We start from the raw sequence: 17,162 nt of genomic DNA, 5'->3' as shown, positions 1-17,162 counted from the left end.
GTGCAAATTAAAAAAAATCTGATCCTATGTTGATTATCTGTGTAGCATTCAATTTCAACGGATACAAACTACTTCATCATGTACATTTTAGTGTTGGTATATAAAACTGAATGCTTCATGGGCCTAATAACAGACTCATTGATGAAACGTGGATGGCAATATGGATGACAATCACCCAGGAAACTGACAATTGCTCAACTAAAATATTCAGAGGAACGTCTGCAGAAATTTCCAATGTATGACCACTGCTGTAGGAAAATAAGGAAACCCCTGGGGACCACCAGAGCGGAGGAGCGCAGTGGCACTGAAGCTGGTCGGATCAGCCTATAATGCACTCCAGTGATTTGGTCACTTAAAAAGAAAATAAAAAGAGGTAAAATTGCAATTTGACCTATTTAAGATGATCAAAATAACCCTTTAAATATTAAGTACTTCACACTTTTTATTCAGGACACCTTTGTAAAAAATGTTTTATTATGTAAAGAGGTGTAAATGTACAGTTACTAATGAATAAACTTACACTATTAACCTCTGTGCTTACATTATTCCTTCATTTTTTACACATTTTTTGTTAATTTCTAGTTCAAAAATTGAGAGAGAAATTAAGGCATTATGAAGAAAAGGACTCTTCTGAACACGAGTTTCTACAGGTATGTCTTACAAGAATATCAAAAATGACCCGTTCGCTGAATCCGGTTTTTGTGTACACGTACACACACACACACACACACACACACACACACACACACACACACACACACACACACACACACACACACACACACACACACACACACACACACACACATATATACACACACACACACACACACACACACACACACACACACACACACACACCCATACGTAAGACGCTGGGAGAGAAGGAGACAACTGTTGGTGCAATAGTAAGAAAATGGAAGAAATACAAAGTGACTGTCAATTGACATTGATCTGGGGCACCATGCAAAAATCTCACCTCATGGGGTATCCTTGATCATGAGGAAGGTGAGAGATCAGCATAAAATTACAAGGAGGTAACTTGTTAATGATCTCAAGGCAGCTGGGACCACAGTCACCAAGAAAACCATTAGTAACGCATTACGCCGAAAAGGTTTAAAATCAGGAGCCAGGAGAACGTGCTTAAATTGTATGGTCCATTTCCTCCTATTACACCTTTTTGAACATAGAGCACTTGGGGCCAAAATAACATTTTAGGGGAAAAAAATCAAGTGATTTTCCAATGACTCAACCCAATGTTACACAATTCTGTGAGTCTCGCAGGGTTAAAAATTCTCACTGCACCCCTAGATGAATTCCACCAGAAGAATAGTTTCCAAAATGTGGTCAATTTTGGGAGTTCTGCTGATTTGGCATGTCCGGGGCTCTTCAGATGTGACATGGCATCCGCAGTCTATTCCAGACAAAATTGTGCTCTTTCCCTTCCGAGCCCGGCCGTCTGCTCAGACAGTTTTCCACCACAAATGGAATGTCTGTGTAGTCAGGAGAAACTGCACAACAAATTGTTTGGTCCATTTTCTCCTGTTACTCTTTTGATAATGCTAAATTTAGGGCTAAAGCAACATTTTTTGGGGAAAAATGTGACTTCTTTTTTCAAGGCTTAACATTCTACAATTCTGTGAAGCACTTGCAGGGGTTTAACCCCTTAATCCCTTATGATGTACTATCCCGTCGAGGTGACCTGGGACTTAATTTCCAGTGACAGGATAGTACATCATAGTCGATCACGGGGGGGAGCGCTGCCGATCGCCGCCCGGTGTCAGCTCCCGGCACATAAACCCCCGACACACTGCGATCAAAGATGATCGCAGCGTTCCGGCGGCACAGGGAAGCATCGCACAGTGAGGGGGCTCCCTGCGGGCTTCCCTGAGACCCTCGGAGCAACGCGATGTGATTGCGTTGCCCCGAGGGTCTCCTACCTCCTCCTCCCTGCAGGCTCCGGATCCAAAATGGGCGCGGGGGCTTCCGGGTCCTGCAGGGAGGTGGCTTTCAAGCCACCCTGCTGTGCATGTCAGATCGCTGATCTGACACAGTGCACTGCAAAGTGTCAAATCAGCGATCTGTCACTATACAGGTAATGTCCCCCCTGGGGCAATGTAAAAAAGTTTAAAAAAAATTACATGTGTAAAAAAAAAAAAACTAAATTAAAGAGAAGAAATATATAATGTTCCAATAAATAAATTTCTTTATCTAAATTAAAAAAAACAATAAAAGTACACATATTTAGTATCACCGCGTCCGTAACGACCTGACTTATAAAACTATCCCACTAATTAACCCCTTCAGTGAACGCCGTAGGAAAAAAAAAAACGAGGCAAAAAACAACGCTTTATTATCATACCGCCGAACAAAAAGTGGAATAACACGCGATCAAAAAGACGGATATAAATAAACATGGTACCGCTGAAAACGTCATCTTGTCCCGCAAAAAAGAGCCACCATACAGCATCATCAACGAAAAAATAAAAAAGTTATAATCCTCCGAATAAAGCAAGCCAAAAATAATTATTTTTTATATAAATTAGTTTTTATCGTATAAAAGCGCCAAAACATAAAAAAAATTATATAAATGAAATAAAACTACTTCATCAATTGTACCAAGCGTGGAACGGTATAAACGCCCCCCCCCCCCTTCCAAACGAAATTTATGAATAGTTGGTTTTCGGTCATTCTGCCTCACAAAAATCGGAATAAAAAGCGATCAAAAAATGACACATACCCGAAAATGGTACCAATAAAAACATCAACTCGTCCCACAAAAAACAAGACCTCACATGACTCTGTGGACCAAAGTATGGAAAAATTAAAGCTCTCAAAATGTGGAGACGCAAAAACTATTTTTTGCAATAAAAAGCGTCTTTTAGTGTGTGACGGCTGTCAATCATAAAAATCTGCTCAAAAACCCGCTATAAAGGTAAATCAAACCCCCCTTCATCACCCACAGTTAGGGAAAAATAATAAAATTTAAAAAAATGTATTTATTTCCATTCTCCGGTTAGGGATAGGGTTGGGGCTAAAATTAGGGTTGGTGCTAAAGTTAGGGGTTAGGGCTACAGTTAGGGTTGGGGCTAAAGTTAGGGTTGGGGCTAAAGTTAGGGTTAGGGTTGGGGCTAAAGTTAGGGTTTGGATTACATTTACGGTTGGAATTAGGGTGAGGGGTGTGGTTAGGGTTATGGTTGGGATTAGAGTTAGTGGTGTGTTGGAGTTAGGGGTGTGGTTAGGGTTGGGATTAGGGTTAGGAATGTGTTGGGGTAAGGGGTGTGGTTGGGATTAGGACTAGGGGCATGTTCGGGTTAGGAGTGGTTAGGGTTATGGTTAGGGTTGGGCTTAGGGTTAGGGGTGTGTTTGGGTTAGGGTTTCAGTTAGAATTTGGGGATATCCACTGTTTAGGCACATCAGGGGCTCTCCAAACGTGACATGGCGTCCGATCTCAATTCCAGCCAATTCTGAGTTGAAAAAGTAAAACAGTACTCCTTCCCTTCCAAGCTCTCCCGTGCGCCCAAACAGGGGTTTACCCCAACATATGGGGTATCAGTGTACTCAGGACAAATTGGACAACAACTTTTGGGGTCCAATTTCTCCTGTTACCCTTGGGAAAATACAAAACCGGGGGCTAAAACATAATGTTTGTGGAAAAAAAATATTTTTTTATTTTCACGGCTCTGCGTTATAAACTGTAGTGAAACACTTGGGGGCTCACAGTTGTCACAACACATCTAGATAAGTTCCTTAGAGGGTCTACTTTCCAAAATGGTGTCACTTGTGGGGGGTTTCAATGTTTAGGCACATCAGGGGCTCTCCAAACGCAACATGGCGTCTCATCTCAATTCCAGTCAATTTTGCATTGAAAAGTCAAACGGCGCTCCTTCCCTTCCGAGCTCTGCCATGCGCCCAAACAATGGTTAACCCCCACATATGGGGTATTGGCGTACTCAGGACAAATTGCACATCAATTTCTGGGGTCCAATTTCTTCTGGTACCCTTGGGAAAATAAACAATTGGGGGCGAAAAGTTCATTTTTGTGAAAAAATATGATTTTTTTTTTTTTTACGGCTCTACATTATAAACTTCTGTGAATCACTTGGTGGGGCAAAGCGCTCACCATACATCTAGATAAGTTCCTTAGGGGTCTACTTTCCAAAATGGTTTCACTTGTGGGGGGTTTCAATGTTTAGGCTCATCAGGAGCTCTTCGAACGCGATATGGCATCCGATCTCAATTCCAGTCAATTTTGCATTGAAAAGTCAAATGGCGCTCCTTTCCTTCCGAGCTCTGCCATGCGCCCAAACAGTGATTTACCCACACATATGGGGTATCGGCGTACTCAGGACAGATTGTACAACAACTTTTGGGGTCTAATTTCTCCTGTTACCCTTGGTAAAATAATACAAATTGGAGCTGAAGAAAATTTTTTGTGAAAAAAAAAAAGTTAAATGTTCATTTTTTTTTTTTTTTAACATTCCAAAAATTCCTGTGAAACACCTGAAGGGTTAATAAACTTCTTGAATGTGGTTTTGAGCACGTCGAGGGGTGCAGTTTTTAGAATGTCACACTTGGGTATTTTCTATCATATAGATCCCTCAAAGTGACTTCAAATGTGATGTCCCTTAAAAAAAAAAAATGGTGTTGTAAAAATGAGAAATTACTGGTCAACTTTTAACCCTTATAACTCCCTAAAAGAAAAAAAAAATTGTGGTTCCAAAATTGTGCTGATGTAAAATAGACATGTGCGAAATGTTACTTATTAAGTATTTTGTGTGACATATCTCTGTGATGTAAGGGCATAAAAATTCAGTTGGAAAATTGGGAATTTTCAAAATTTTCGCCAAAAATCCGTTTTTTTTTTCACACATAAACGCAAGTAATATCAAAGAAATTTTATGACTATCATGAAGTACAATATGTCACGAGAAAACAATGTCAGAATCACCGGGATCTGTTGAAGCGTTCCAGAGTTATAACCTCATAAAGGGACAGTGGTCAGAATTGTAAAAATTGGCTCGGTCATTAACGTGCAAACCACCCTTGGGGGTAAAGGGGTTAAGGTGCTGAGGTGTGTAGGTATTAAAATAAGGTCACTTGTGGGGCGTTCCTACTTTTTAGGCACATCAGGGGCTCTGCAAACGGGACATACTAATTGTTTAACTCCAGAAGCTGAATGGTACTCCTGCCGCGCACCCAAACAGTAGTTTTGCGCCACGTATGGGGTATCTGTGTACTCAGAAGAAACTGCAACGAATTGTATGGTCTATTTTCTCCTTTTGAAAATGAAATGTAAAATTTTGGGTTAAACAAACAAATATTTTCATGGGAAAAATTACAATTTTAAATTTTACCTTGCATATTGCTTTAAATCCGGTGAAGCCGTTAAAGGGTTAATAAACTTCTTGAATGTGGTTTTCAGCAATGTGAGGGGTAAAGGTTTTAAAATGTCACTTTAGGGTATTTTCTGTCACATATGCCACTCATCGTTTCTTCAAATGGAATGTGGTCCCTAAAAAAAAAAAAAAAAAATTGGTTTTGTAAAAAGGAGAAATTGTTGATCAACTGTTAACCCGTCTAACTTCCTAACAAAACGACAAATTATGTTTATGAAATGACACTGATGTGAAGTAGACATGTAGTAAAGGTTATTTCTCCTTCGCCTCATTGGGGGACACAGACCGTGGTGTATGCTGCTTCCACCAGGAGGCTGACACTAAGTGATACAAAGAAAGTTCTCTCCTCCCCTGCAGTGTACACCCTCCTGCTGGCTCCCAGAGAACCAGGTCTTGCTTAGTGTCTGTAGGAGGCACTTGGGTCTGGTTCATACCCCAACATTTTTATTTTATTTTTTACTTTACTATAAATTTTTATTTTTTAATTAACGGAGTGAAGGGGGCGACGGATCCTTTCAAGGTTCCGATCTCACCCAAATCATCAACAGGCGAGTATACCTCCCTGTTCCCTCTCCTGCGACGTGGGATGCCATGCCTGAGCTCACTTCAGGGGCGACGGTTCCTTCACGGTCCCGATCTCCCCACCTCAGCAACGGGCGAGCACATGGAGTGTCGCCTCCATGTATCCTCTCCTGAAGCCATGCCTAATGCCGGACAACTGGCCCTGTCCACCTGGGGGCTGAACTCCAAGGATGTACAGAGGCCCCTCTCTATGGCGTCCGAGCAGCCCCCACTGTCCCACCACGGTTAAAGCGGATGGCACAAGGAGGTGGACGGTTCCTCCTCACCTCCCTAACAAAGGGATGGTGGATTGAGGGTTATCCCTCTATACCTGCAGCAGAACACGCTTTCCTCGGCGCTGAAACCCAGTCATCCGCGGCGGCTCCATGGCGGGACGTGCACCGATGGTGAGTAGATCCTGTCAGCGGTGGGCCTCTGCAGTGGGATATTCACATGCTGACAGGCAGCCTCAGCTTCCCTGTGGCCCACCTCCCTGAGGTAATGCTCCGGCCGGCTGCAAAAATTTAGCCCACGGCTTCGGCCGATGTGTAGGCCACATCCCGGAAGCCGCACCCGCACTATGGCGCACTAAGGCGGCTCCGTCCACCTTTTCTGGCGCTTCTTCCCTGGCACGGGAACGATCTCTTCCCTCAGCAACGCTGGTATTGCTCACACCGGCTGCAGAAATTTAGGCCCTGGCTTGGGCCTATTCATGGAAGTCACGAGGCTCCGCCCACATAGCGTCTGTGGCTCCGTCCCCCAAATTGGCGCCTCGCTCTCTGCGAGACTTTTCCACCTCTGCAACTCTGGTGGCCATCTTGGTCCACCCTGCCAGCACACACAGGGGCGATGGTTTTACATTAAAGGGGCACAACGACTCTGCAACCGAGTAAGGAACATGACCAGTATTCCCTGGTCTTAAAGGCACATGACCAGTATTCCCTGGTCTTAAAGGTGCATGACCAGTATTCCCTAGTTTTAAGGGCACATGACCCGTATTTCTTGGTTTTAAAGGCACAGAACCAGTATTCCCTGGTCTTAAAGGGACATGACCAGTATTCCCTGGTCTTAAAGGCACTTTTTTATTTTTTATTTTTTATTTTTTACGTTGGTCCGGCTCATTAGTACCCTATACCACGCGGAAAATTATACTATTTTATTATATTCTATTATTATTTTCCCACCATATTTACTGTGAGCACTCCTTTGGTTCATTTATTACTTTTTCTTAGGGGCGCATGACCAATATTCCCTGGTCTTAAAGGCACATGACCAGTATTCCCTGGTCTTAAAGGCACATGACCAGTATTCCCTGCTCTTAAAGGCACATGACCAGTATACCCTGGTCTTAAGGGCACATGACCAGTATTCCCTGGTCTTAAGGGCACATGACCAGTATTCCCTGGTCTTAAGGGCACATGACCAGCATTCCCTGGTCTTAAGGGCACATGACCAGCATTTCCTGGTCTTAAGGGCACATGACCAGCATTCCCTGGTCTTAAGGGCACATGACCAGTGTTCCCTGGTCTTAAGGGCACATGACCAGTCTGAAGCCGGTCACCCTAAATGAGCTCAGGAGCCCTCCGCCACCGATCCCAGCTTATCCCAGAGTACCTAGTTCCCTGAGTGGGCTTCGTCACTGCCGCAACCCATGGATTCTCTGACAATTCTCTGTGGCTCGGAGTGCTCGCAGGACCAATATAGACGTCCCTTTCCTTCATGCGTTTTCTAGAAACGTACACGCGCCTAGAAAAGGGAAGTTTCATTTCCTGATCCCTCACCAAAGATTTGCGGAGAACAAGTCTCTGAATATGGATCGGATATTGCCTTGGTTCTGGACTCAAGAGAACTTCAGAAAAGGATGGATGCGCCTATTTATATCATCAACCAATCTCTGTAGATTGACGAGGACTTTGGTTCTACTCTAGATCACGCTGTGTCCCTCATGAGGAAACTAAACTCCCTTGCAGAGCATTTGCCATTCAGCCGGACAGGTAGCATCCGGATAAGCGATCCACTGGACAGAAACCTCTGCAAGCGCGGTATCCATTTTTCAGCCAATATGCAAACACGCGGGGTGTCCACTCCACGTATACCCACCTATGACGTGAGATGCCATGCTTGGTCTGATTCTTAAAGGGAACCTGTCACCCCCAAAATCGAGGGTGAGCTAAGCCCACCAGCATCAGGGGCTTATCTACAGCATTCTGGAATGCCGTAGATAAGCCCCCGATGTATCCTAAAAGATAAGAAAAAGAGGTTAGATTATACTCACCCAGGGGCGGTCCCGGTCTGGTCCGATGGGTGTCGCGGTCTGGTCCGGCGCCTCCCATCTTCATCAGATGACGTCCTCTTCTGGTCTTCACGCTGTGGCTCCGGCGCAGACGTACTTTGTCTGCCCTGTTGAAGGCAGAGCAAAGTACTGCAGTGCGCAGGCACCGGACCTCTCTGACCTTTCCCGGTGCCTGCGCATTGCAGTACTTTGCTCTGCCCTCAACAGGGCAGACAAAGTACGCATGCACCGGAGCCGCAGCGTGAAGACCAGAAGAGTTCGTTATCCTATGAAGATGGGAGGCCCTGGACCGGACCGCGACGCCCACCGGATCGGACCACCGGCCCAGGTGAGTATGATATAATCTCTTTTTCTCATCTTTTAGGATACATCGGGGGCTTACCTACAGCATTACCGAATGCTGTAGATAAGCCCCTGATGCCGGTGGGCTTAGCTCACCCTCGATTTTGGGGGTGACAGGTTCCCTTTAAGGGCGACTGGTCCTCTTAAAGGGCACCGATCTCCCCACACCATCGATAGATGAGCACATGGAGTGTCGCCTCCATATATCCTCTTCTACAACCAGCCCTGTCCACCCAGGGACCTTAACTCTGTGGATGTACAGTGGCCCCCCTTTTTGGCGTCCAAACACACCCTCTGCATCTCCACTATATAGCAGATGATGCAAGAAGACAGACAATCCCTCTCCACTTCCCTGTTATGAGGATGGTGGATCGAGGATTCATCATTTTATCTCCGCACCGTCAAAAGAGAGCGGCAATAGTAAGAGACGGTTTTTCCTAACCTTCTGCATGCAGCCGCGCATTCTGCCACTTGGCATATTGCCGGGTAAAATCTCCTGTGGTATACCTACCAGTATCGCTACCCGATGGGTCATCAATTAAAAATACAACGGACTGTCAGATAGCAAATCTAGTTTGTTCCGTCTTGCGGCCTCCAGTTCAACGCTCTACCCTTCCTTAGCCGCCGCATGTGTTACTAGAGCAATGGTCTCTTGGTCAGAGACCTTAACTATTTTGATTTCCTATATACTCAACCTGCAGCGGATCAGTTGTCCAGGATGGTCTAGATCCAAGGGATCTTGGTTCCAAAATGGGGACCGAAAAGTAAGACCGACCCTGAACCTCAAACTTCTGCCAAGCTTGACAAGGTCCCCGTTCTTCGGATGGAGTTCCTCCGCTCAGCCATTACTTCAACGGAAAAAGGTGGAGTTTCTGGCATCCACCGACATTCGGGATGCTTACCTTCACATTCCTATGTTTTCCCCTCTTCAAAAATTCCTTCGCTTTCCTTTTCGCGAACAGCATTTTCGAATCACGACCTTGTCCTTCGGCCTTCGGCCTTGCTATCGCACCCAGAGTGTTCTCAGGGGTTATGGCTGCTGTCACGATCCTCTTGCACCCTAGAGGCTTGGTCGTCCTGCCCTATCTGGTCGACTTTCTAGCCGCTCTTCCCCCAACGATTGGCTCAGAGAAAAGGATTTTACGGTGAGTACACAAAATCCCTATTTATTAACTATTTTGTGTGGTATAACGATCTGATTTAAGTGCAAAGTTTAAAAATTGCAAAAATGTCAACACTTCTATATTTTCACAAATGAACACAATTCATAATAACCAAAATCACCAGGGTATGTGAACTTTTGATCAGGGTCATTTGGATGTTTTGGGCTGTCATTATGATTTAAAAATAGAAAATACAGTAGTTTGACAATAAATTGCTTCACCCAACCACTAACCATGAGTGGAGAAAAAGCTTTGGTATTATCATTCATATTCTCTGAAAAAAGGCCAAGAAATCAAAAATTCTGCCGAGGTATGTAGACTTTTGAGCACAACTGTATTATGGATTTGCGGTAATTTTTTTCATGCACGCTTTTAACGCTTGTGTTGAAATGTTAAAGCATTCCCTACATTTTAATATGTTCTTCAAATCTGATTATTGAAAATGAATAAAGTGATGAAAAGATTTGTATAGATCAGTCTGTAATGGGTTACAAAACTGAGTTTCTTGGATGCCATGAAACCTCAGTGAGACTCAGTATCTCCATATGGAAACGAATTGGAGCGGTGAATTTTCCCAGGAGCAGCTGGATGGCTTAAAGTACTCCAAGGGCTCATCAAATGTAAAAAAATATCCAGAAAGAACATCCACACAACAACGGGCTCCTGTCCAACTATGATATCATCATTTCATTTTTAGGTCGTTAGTTCTGTGCTGATTATTTTTGTTATGTGCCTATATAAGAACTGGCACTCTGTTTTTGTAATGTATAGCTACAAATACACAGCTTCCCTTCAAACAGAGTGAATGTTCAATGATAGGATTCTTTGTGTTTAGTTTATTGTGTACATAATCGCTTCAAAAATTAATCCGTCTTCAGTAGACTCCTTAGCACACAGTGGTTCTTCATTAGTTTTAGCATGTTAAGCTGGAAACCTCATGGAGTAATGGCTGCAGAACTTATTAAAACATTTTGTGTGTGTTTTATTTTTTTTAATTGTTGAAGAGATATTGGTATATTATTTGCCATAAACATTATTCATTTCCACTGTCACCAAGTAGCAGCATAGATAGGGACATCTCTTATTTCTTTTCCATGACGTTGATCAATAATAACCAGGCAGCATCATGCAGGAAATGAAATAAGAAAACGCTCTCCTTCTCAAGTCACACGAATCTCACTGCTGGCAATTACTTCTCTGCAGCTATTCCATGCATCTGGAAATAATGCCCTGATAGCTGACACAGATCCAGACTGATGATTGTGACATGCTGCAGCTCTCATCTTACAGCACTGTTGGATCTTCGTGCCCTCCTTTCCCCCCACACTGTCTTTGCCGTGGGATGAGAGATGAAACAGGTCACATACACCCACAATGTATATTGTATATGTGCCAGCTATCAGATGATTTGTTACTTATGCTTGGAGTAGATGCAGAGCAATGTTTGTAATGATTTATAGCTCTACGCTCCTTCCTCCCCAGCCCTTACCTTGTTCATCATCATGCAAGGAATGAAATTAAATGTCCCTGGCGCCGGGCCTCTCTGACCTTTCCCGGCGCCTGCGCATTGCAGTACTTTGCTCTGCCCTCAACAGGACAGACAAAGTACGCCGGAGCCGCAGCGTGAAGACAAGAAGAGGACGTCATCTAAGAAGATGGAGGCCCCAGACCGGACTGCGATGCCGACCGCAGCGGGAACGCCCGTGGGTGAGTATAATCTAACCTCTTTTTCTTATCTTTCAGGATACATCGGGGGGCTTATCTACAGCATTACAGAATGCTCTAGATAAGCCCCTGATGCCGGTGGGCTTAGCTCATCGTCGATTTTGTAGGTGACAGGTTCCCTTTAAAGAGAATTTGATGATGGTGTATGGCCTGTAAGGGTGTGTGCAGACGAACAGTAAACGCTGCGGGTTGGACGCTCCGTACTTGTGCAAGGTCCGACCAGCAGCGTCCAGATGTTACAGCATAATGGATGGGATTTCAAGAAATTGCATGGCCGCTATGCGTCCAGAGACACTAGCGGCTTCCCCGCGTATACGCACATACGGCATGTCTTTCCAGACTGCAGCATGTCTATTTTGTGGATACGCTCAGCCTCCGCAAGATAAATGTCACCCGTACAATGTACAGGATGCGGTGATTCCACGTGGTTCAGTGAACATAGAGGAATCACCTGCGTTCAATAGAAGGCAGCGCATTGGGTGCAGCGGACGTGTGTTTCCCCCAAAGCGCTCGTAATTACTAACCGCCTGCACATACCCTAAAAGTGGCATGGCTATACTGCGCATAGTGTGCACTAATGTGACTAGAAAATGACATGAGCTTGTTCATGTGGTAGGGCTCAGGGAAATAAAATGTAAAGCACACTGCTTCCTAATAAAGTCCATTATTTTATTTTTATAGACTCCTGGTAATGTAAGAAATCCTGAGACTGCCTCGTCCAGTCAAGCTGAGAAAAGGTAATCTGATTATTATCACTTCCACCACTAGATTGGTTATTTGTAGGACACTGGAGTTTCTCATCACTAGATTGTTGGAGTGACCATTTAGCCAAAGTGACATAGCTTAGATAAGAAGAAACTGTCTGGTGAATAAGCACTGTATAAGTCACAGGTCACACTAAGATGTATCAAATGTGTTGGCGGAAGCTCTCTTTATATTACGCAAAACTGTTTCTTCCTTTAGAAATGCAGATTTTCTCATTGGAGAATTTGGCAAATACAGTGAGGAAATGAGTAACCAACTCCATATACATCAGGTATCTATCTATCTATCTATCTATCTATCTATCTATCTATCTATCTATCTATCTATCTATGTTTAAGAAAAGGAACAGCACAGTTCTACTTATCTTATGGGTGCAAGGCCCCCAGGATATCCGTCTCATATATCCCAGCTTCCCAATACTTTCAAAAAACGAGGCAGCACTCCATCATTCCAGTGTTAGACGTGCAGGATTTCAATCAACCCACTTGTCTGGGCGACGTTTTGGCTCTAAATGAGCCTTTCTCAAGCTGGAAAGGCTCATTTAGAGCCAAAACGTCGCCCAGACAAGTGGGTTGATTGAAATCCTGCACGTCTAACACTGGAATGATGGAGTGCTGCCTCGTTTTTTGAAAGTATCTATTTATCTATCTATCTCTGTATCTATCTATCTATCATATATCTGTTGTAATGCTGCGGTAGCAACGTACGCAAGAGGTAGTGACCCACAAAGTTCAAACACAAAAGTCTCTTTAATGTGTTACTTCACACATAAAGGTGCTATAAATTTAAAAAACATAATAAAATGAGTTAAATCAATAAAATCACCACTGTTTAAAACAGGCTCCAGGTATACTCCAAAATATAGCTATATACAAAAAACAAAAGGAGTACAAAACACCCATATAAAATATATTAAATATTTTATTAATTAATCGTAAAAAATACCATATACACAATATTATTAAAAAAGATTATATGGACAAAAAATTATCACAGTGAAGGACACAAGACAAAAAAAGATCCGACGCTATTACATGTATATAAGGACCGGGAATTCAGAGACCATAAAAATCCCCATAATGCAATAATATTATGCAAGTATATATATATTGCAGCACTCTCACAGTACTAGAAAGTTGATATAACACTATGGGTGTAACTAGGGTTTGTAAAAACCTATTGCCATCATAACATGAATAGTCCAAATCTAGTCCATAGAAAAAGTCTCACCCAAATAGGTCCTGGTAACCGGTCAAACCACGCGGCCCCAACACGTGTTTTTTTATATGGGTGTTTTGTTTTTTGTATTTACACATAAAGGTGCATAGCATTTTATAGTACACTTCATCAAAGTTCAATAAACACATTTGCATCTCGTCTTGGTGCCCGTTTCATAGTACTACACATCATATGGCTTTTAGATTGCAGTCCCTAAACACGCCAGACCTCTCCTTGTCCAGTATCCGTAGGGTGACCGCACGCTATATTAGTCTCCAAACACAGCTTCACATGTTGCAGACCCTACACACGCCAGTCCTCTTCTGACTAGTTCCCGTGGGTTTCGTGCACCGCTGTATCACAGACTCTTTACTCACACAGCCGTACACAGCTCCGGATAGCAGCCGGACCCCATATCCACCTGTTTGCAATCGTTACACATGCCAGTCCTCTTTCGGGCACAGGACATCCACCTCTGGTTAACCTCCGGACACAGGACTGTCCACATCCGAGACCAGTTATCATGGACGACTTGCATTGCTGTGTACGCTGCGGTGCCAGGCTATTCAGCTGCTTCACACACACAGCCAGCGCTCTGCAGGCCTCTGCTCTGCACAACAGCACACACCAGACTGACACTGAAGTTGCACCTGACACATCCATACCCCTTACTGCAGGGCTTTTAACAAACCTGTGGCTTTCAACCACATAGAAAACCCGGACTGGAAATCCGTGACTGCCATGCACACCTATGGACTTCATCCATCTCCATGCACAATCTGGGGAGAACACACAGCGAACCCTTCTTGTGACACTAGTCACTGCCTCACACTATCCATCTATCTCTGTACCTATCATCTATCTATTATCTATCTGTTATCTGTCTTTCTCATATCTGTCTATTTATCAATCATCTATCCATCCATCCTCCTATATATCTCTCTCCATCCATGTCTGTCTGTCAGTTGATTTATCTAGATCTCTGCCTGCATCTAGCTGAAGATACATGAAAGGCCGTGTAAAGCTTTGAATGACTCTCATGATACTCATTCTTTCTTATTTTTTCTGTCCTTTTACACTTTTTTTCTCTTACGCTTTTGAAAAGGCTGAGATGGCCGAAATAAGATTAAAGCTAGAAAGCATTGTAAAGGAAAATGAGACGTAAGTAACCTGTCATTGCCTCATCATAGTATTCCATCCATTGTTATACCGTTTAGTCCTGCATAATCAATCTTCCGCTGTTCTATAACGTGGTCCGGTCGTTGGATGCCACATTTCTTTGATACATTTCAGTTGGAATTATTAAAAAATAGATTTCCTGTCTGGATCTTGCTGTTACATGTGGCATGGCAGCCCTGGCGATCTTCTGGTAATGTCCTCCTAGCATGTCTTGTCCAGCGTATTAGTGAAGAATGCTACTGTCCTCTGATAGACACAGATGGACGACACATATGTAACTTTTATTTTTTGGGAGGTTTTATGCACCTAATTTTCTGTTTGCATCCATCTTTTATTGACCTATATGAGTTTATGACTTCTTAAGTGGAAAAATAAATACTTTGCACACGCAGATGCATTCTTACGGTTTTGTGTCCAAGTGCTGAATGGCATTGTGACAATGTGCCACATGTCAACTTTTTCAACTTTTTTTCTTTTTGTTTTAATTTCAGAATTTAGGGGTTTTTGGTACATGTCAAAAGTATACAAATTGTTTTGGATACCAGAGGTGTAGGCATTCCAAATGCCACTGACAACAAAAGGGTTAAAGTAAAAACAATCCTGGCCAATCTGTAAACTTGACAGTCGATTGATGAGTTTCTGGCAATAATCAGAAAGAAGGGCTGAGGTACTTAGAGAGAACCTGACCAGGTTTTTACCACCTAATCTGAGAGCAGCATAATGTAGAGACCGAGACCCTGATTCCAGTGATGTCTCACAGGGTTATTTCTGTAATCTCAATAAAATTGCTCTTTTATCAGCAGGAGATTATAGCTAGAGGATTAGTAGACCTGATTCTATGTATTCCTCCATATTCATGAGCTCTGAATAAACATGCTTCATTCACTGATTGGCAGCTTTTTGCCTATGCACAGTGTATGGAATTTTATCAAAACAGAAGCAAGCGGTGACAGATCACTGAAATCAATGTCCCTGCGACTATATGATACCTTTTTTCCAATTTTCTTCATCCTTTCTTTAGATATGCCTACCTTATGTTTTATATATATTTTATTTTTTCTCAATTTAACTCTTGATTGCACTTGTTCACTTGTTGGTTTCCTCTACATGGCTATAATTTTCCCTCACCCTAATTGTCCCTGAATGGAGCTGGTTGTTCCCTTTACATCTGTTTTTTTAGTTTAGTGTCATAGTAATGTCCTAGATATTATTATCTTAGTAATTCCAACATAATTGCTTGTTATTGGTATTATTATCCTTCATTCATTTGTTAAAAAAAAAAAAATGGTATTCGGTTTTAAAAATACCATTGTAAATAAGAGCAGAACAAAGAGAACTATATACGTTTACAGGGGTTGTCCGGTCTAAGAATACAGGTTTGTAGTCACTCTGAATCCTCACATCGTGCGCACTGTGAAGATCCTTCATGTAGGTGGCAGCAACGGGCAGTCATGTGACCACAAGTATGCGATTTGCATACTTCTGGCCACATTCCGACTAGACTGTATCCGGCTTCGCTCAATACACTTGCATTGACGAGGCCAATTACAGTCAGGTCATCATGTGACCGCATGTATGCAATTCGATTACTTGTGATCACACCTCCTTCTCTCCCGGCATCTGAGAATCCTTAGGCTACGTCCCCATGGTCAGTAATTAGCAGCGCTTTGAATGCAGCACATGTCCGCTCCGTCCAAAGTGCTGCCGAATTTTGAAAGCAGGTGATTCCTCTGTGTTCACTGAAACGTGCGGAATCACTGCGCCCAGTACATTGTACGGAAAATTTATCTTGCGGAGACTGAGCGTGTCCGCAAGATAAATAGACATGCTGCAGTCTGGATAGACGTGCCGCATGTCCGTGATCACATCATAAATCATATCAGTGACGTACGAGCCCCGGAGCTGCCTTAGCACTTATATCACTGACTACTATGTATGGATGGTGCCATGGAAGAAACTTGTTCCTGTTATAAAACAGGCAGGGAAATTTGTTCCCTCCCAAACAAACAGTTGAGACTCCGTGCCATGTCAATAGTTTATTCACCTGTGCTTTGAATTGAATAACATGTACGGTACTTTGTTTGTGGGACAACCCCTTTAATTCCAATTCTTAATTTTATTTGTATTTCATTGCCTCCTGCTATTGTATTAATATTACAGACAGCTTTCTCAGGCTTAGATTTAAGAAGGATGCTAGTTTGTTTTCGTTTTTTTTTTAATGTTGGCATATTCAATAAATTATATAAACCTGCAAAATAAAGTAGAAAAAAACAGACTAAGACCCATTATATTAAAATAGCCCAAACAGCCAATTTTAGCTGGGCTCTTTTAATGAGCATCCAATTGTTATAGGGGCCTCCCGGCTTAGGCTAGTTTCACATTTGTGTTTAAAAACGCAGCGTTTAAAACGCAAACGCAGGTGGTGAAAAAAACGCGTGCAAACGCTGCGTTTTGCCGCGTTTACATACGTTTTTTCCTGCGTTTGCGTTTTTGAAACGCATGCTGAGAAGTGTGTGA

General features: G+C 43.0%; 1 protein-coding gene across 1 annotated transcript in view; it reads left to right on the top strand.

Moving 5' to 3' along the window:
* The window catches only part of SCLT1 (sodium channel and clathrin linker 1), a 227,512-nt gene that overhangs the window by 40,718 nt on the left and 169,632 nt on the right, over positions 1–17,162 (top strand). Inside the window, exons 3-6 of the mRNA XM_077279151.1 lie at positions 583–650; positions 12,165–12,220; positions 12,447–12,519; positions 14,572–14,627. Coding sequence (XP_077135266.1) covers positions 583–650; positions 12,165–12,220; positions 12,447–12,519; positions 14,572–14,627 — 253 coding nt within the window. The remainder of the gene's footprint in view (positions 1–582; positions 651–12,164; positions 12,221–12,446; positions 12,520–14,571; positions 14,628–17,162) is intronic.

The sequence above is a fragment of the Ranitomeya variabilis genome, chromosome 1 (genome assembly GCF_051348905.1).
Source record: "Ranitomeya variabilis isolate aRanVar5 chromosome 1, aRanVar5.hap1, whole genome shotgun sequence".
In the NCBI taxonomy this organism is placed as follows: Eukaryota; Metazoa; Chordata; class Amphibia; order Anura; family Dendrobatidae; genus Ranitomeya; species Ranitomeya variabilis.
The sequence above is the reverse complement of the archived record's forward strand: the minus strand, read 5'-3'. Positions and strand labels throughout refer to the sequence as shown.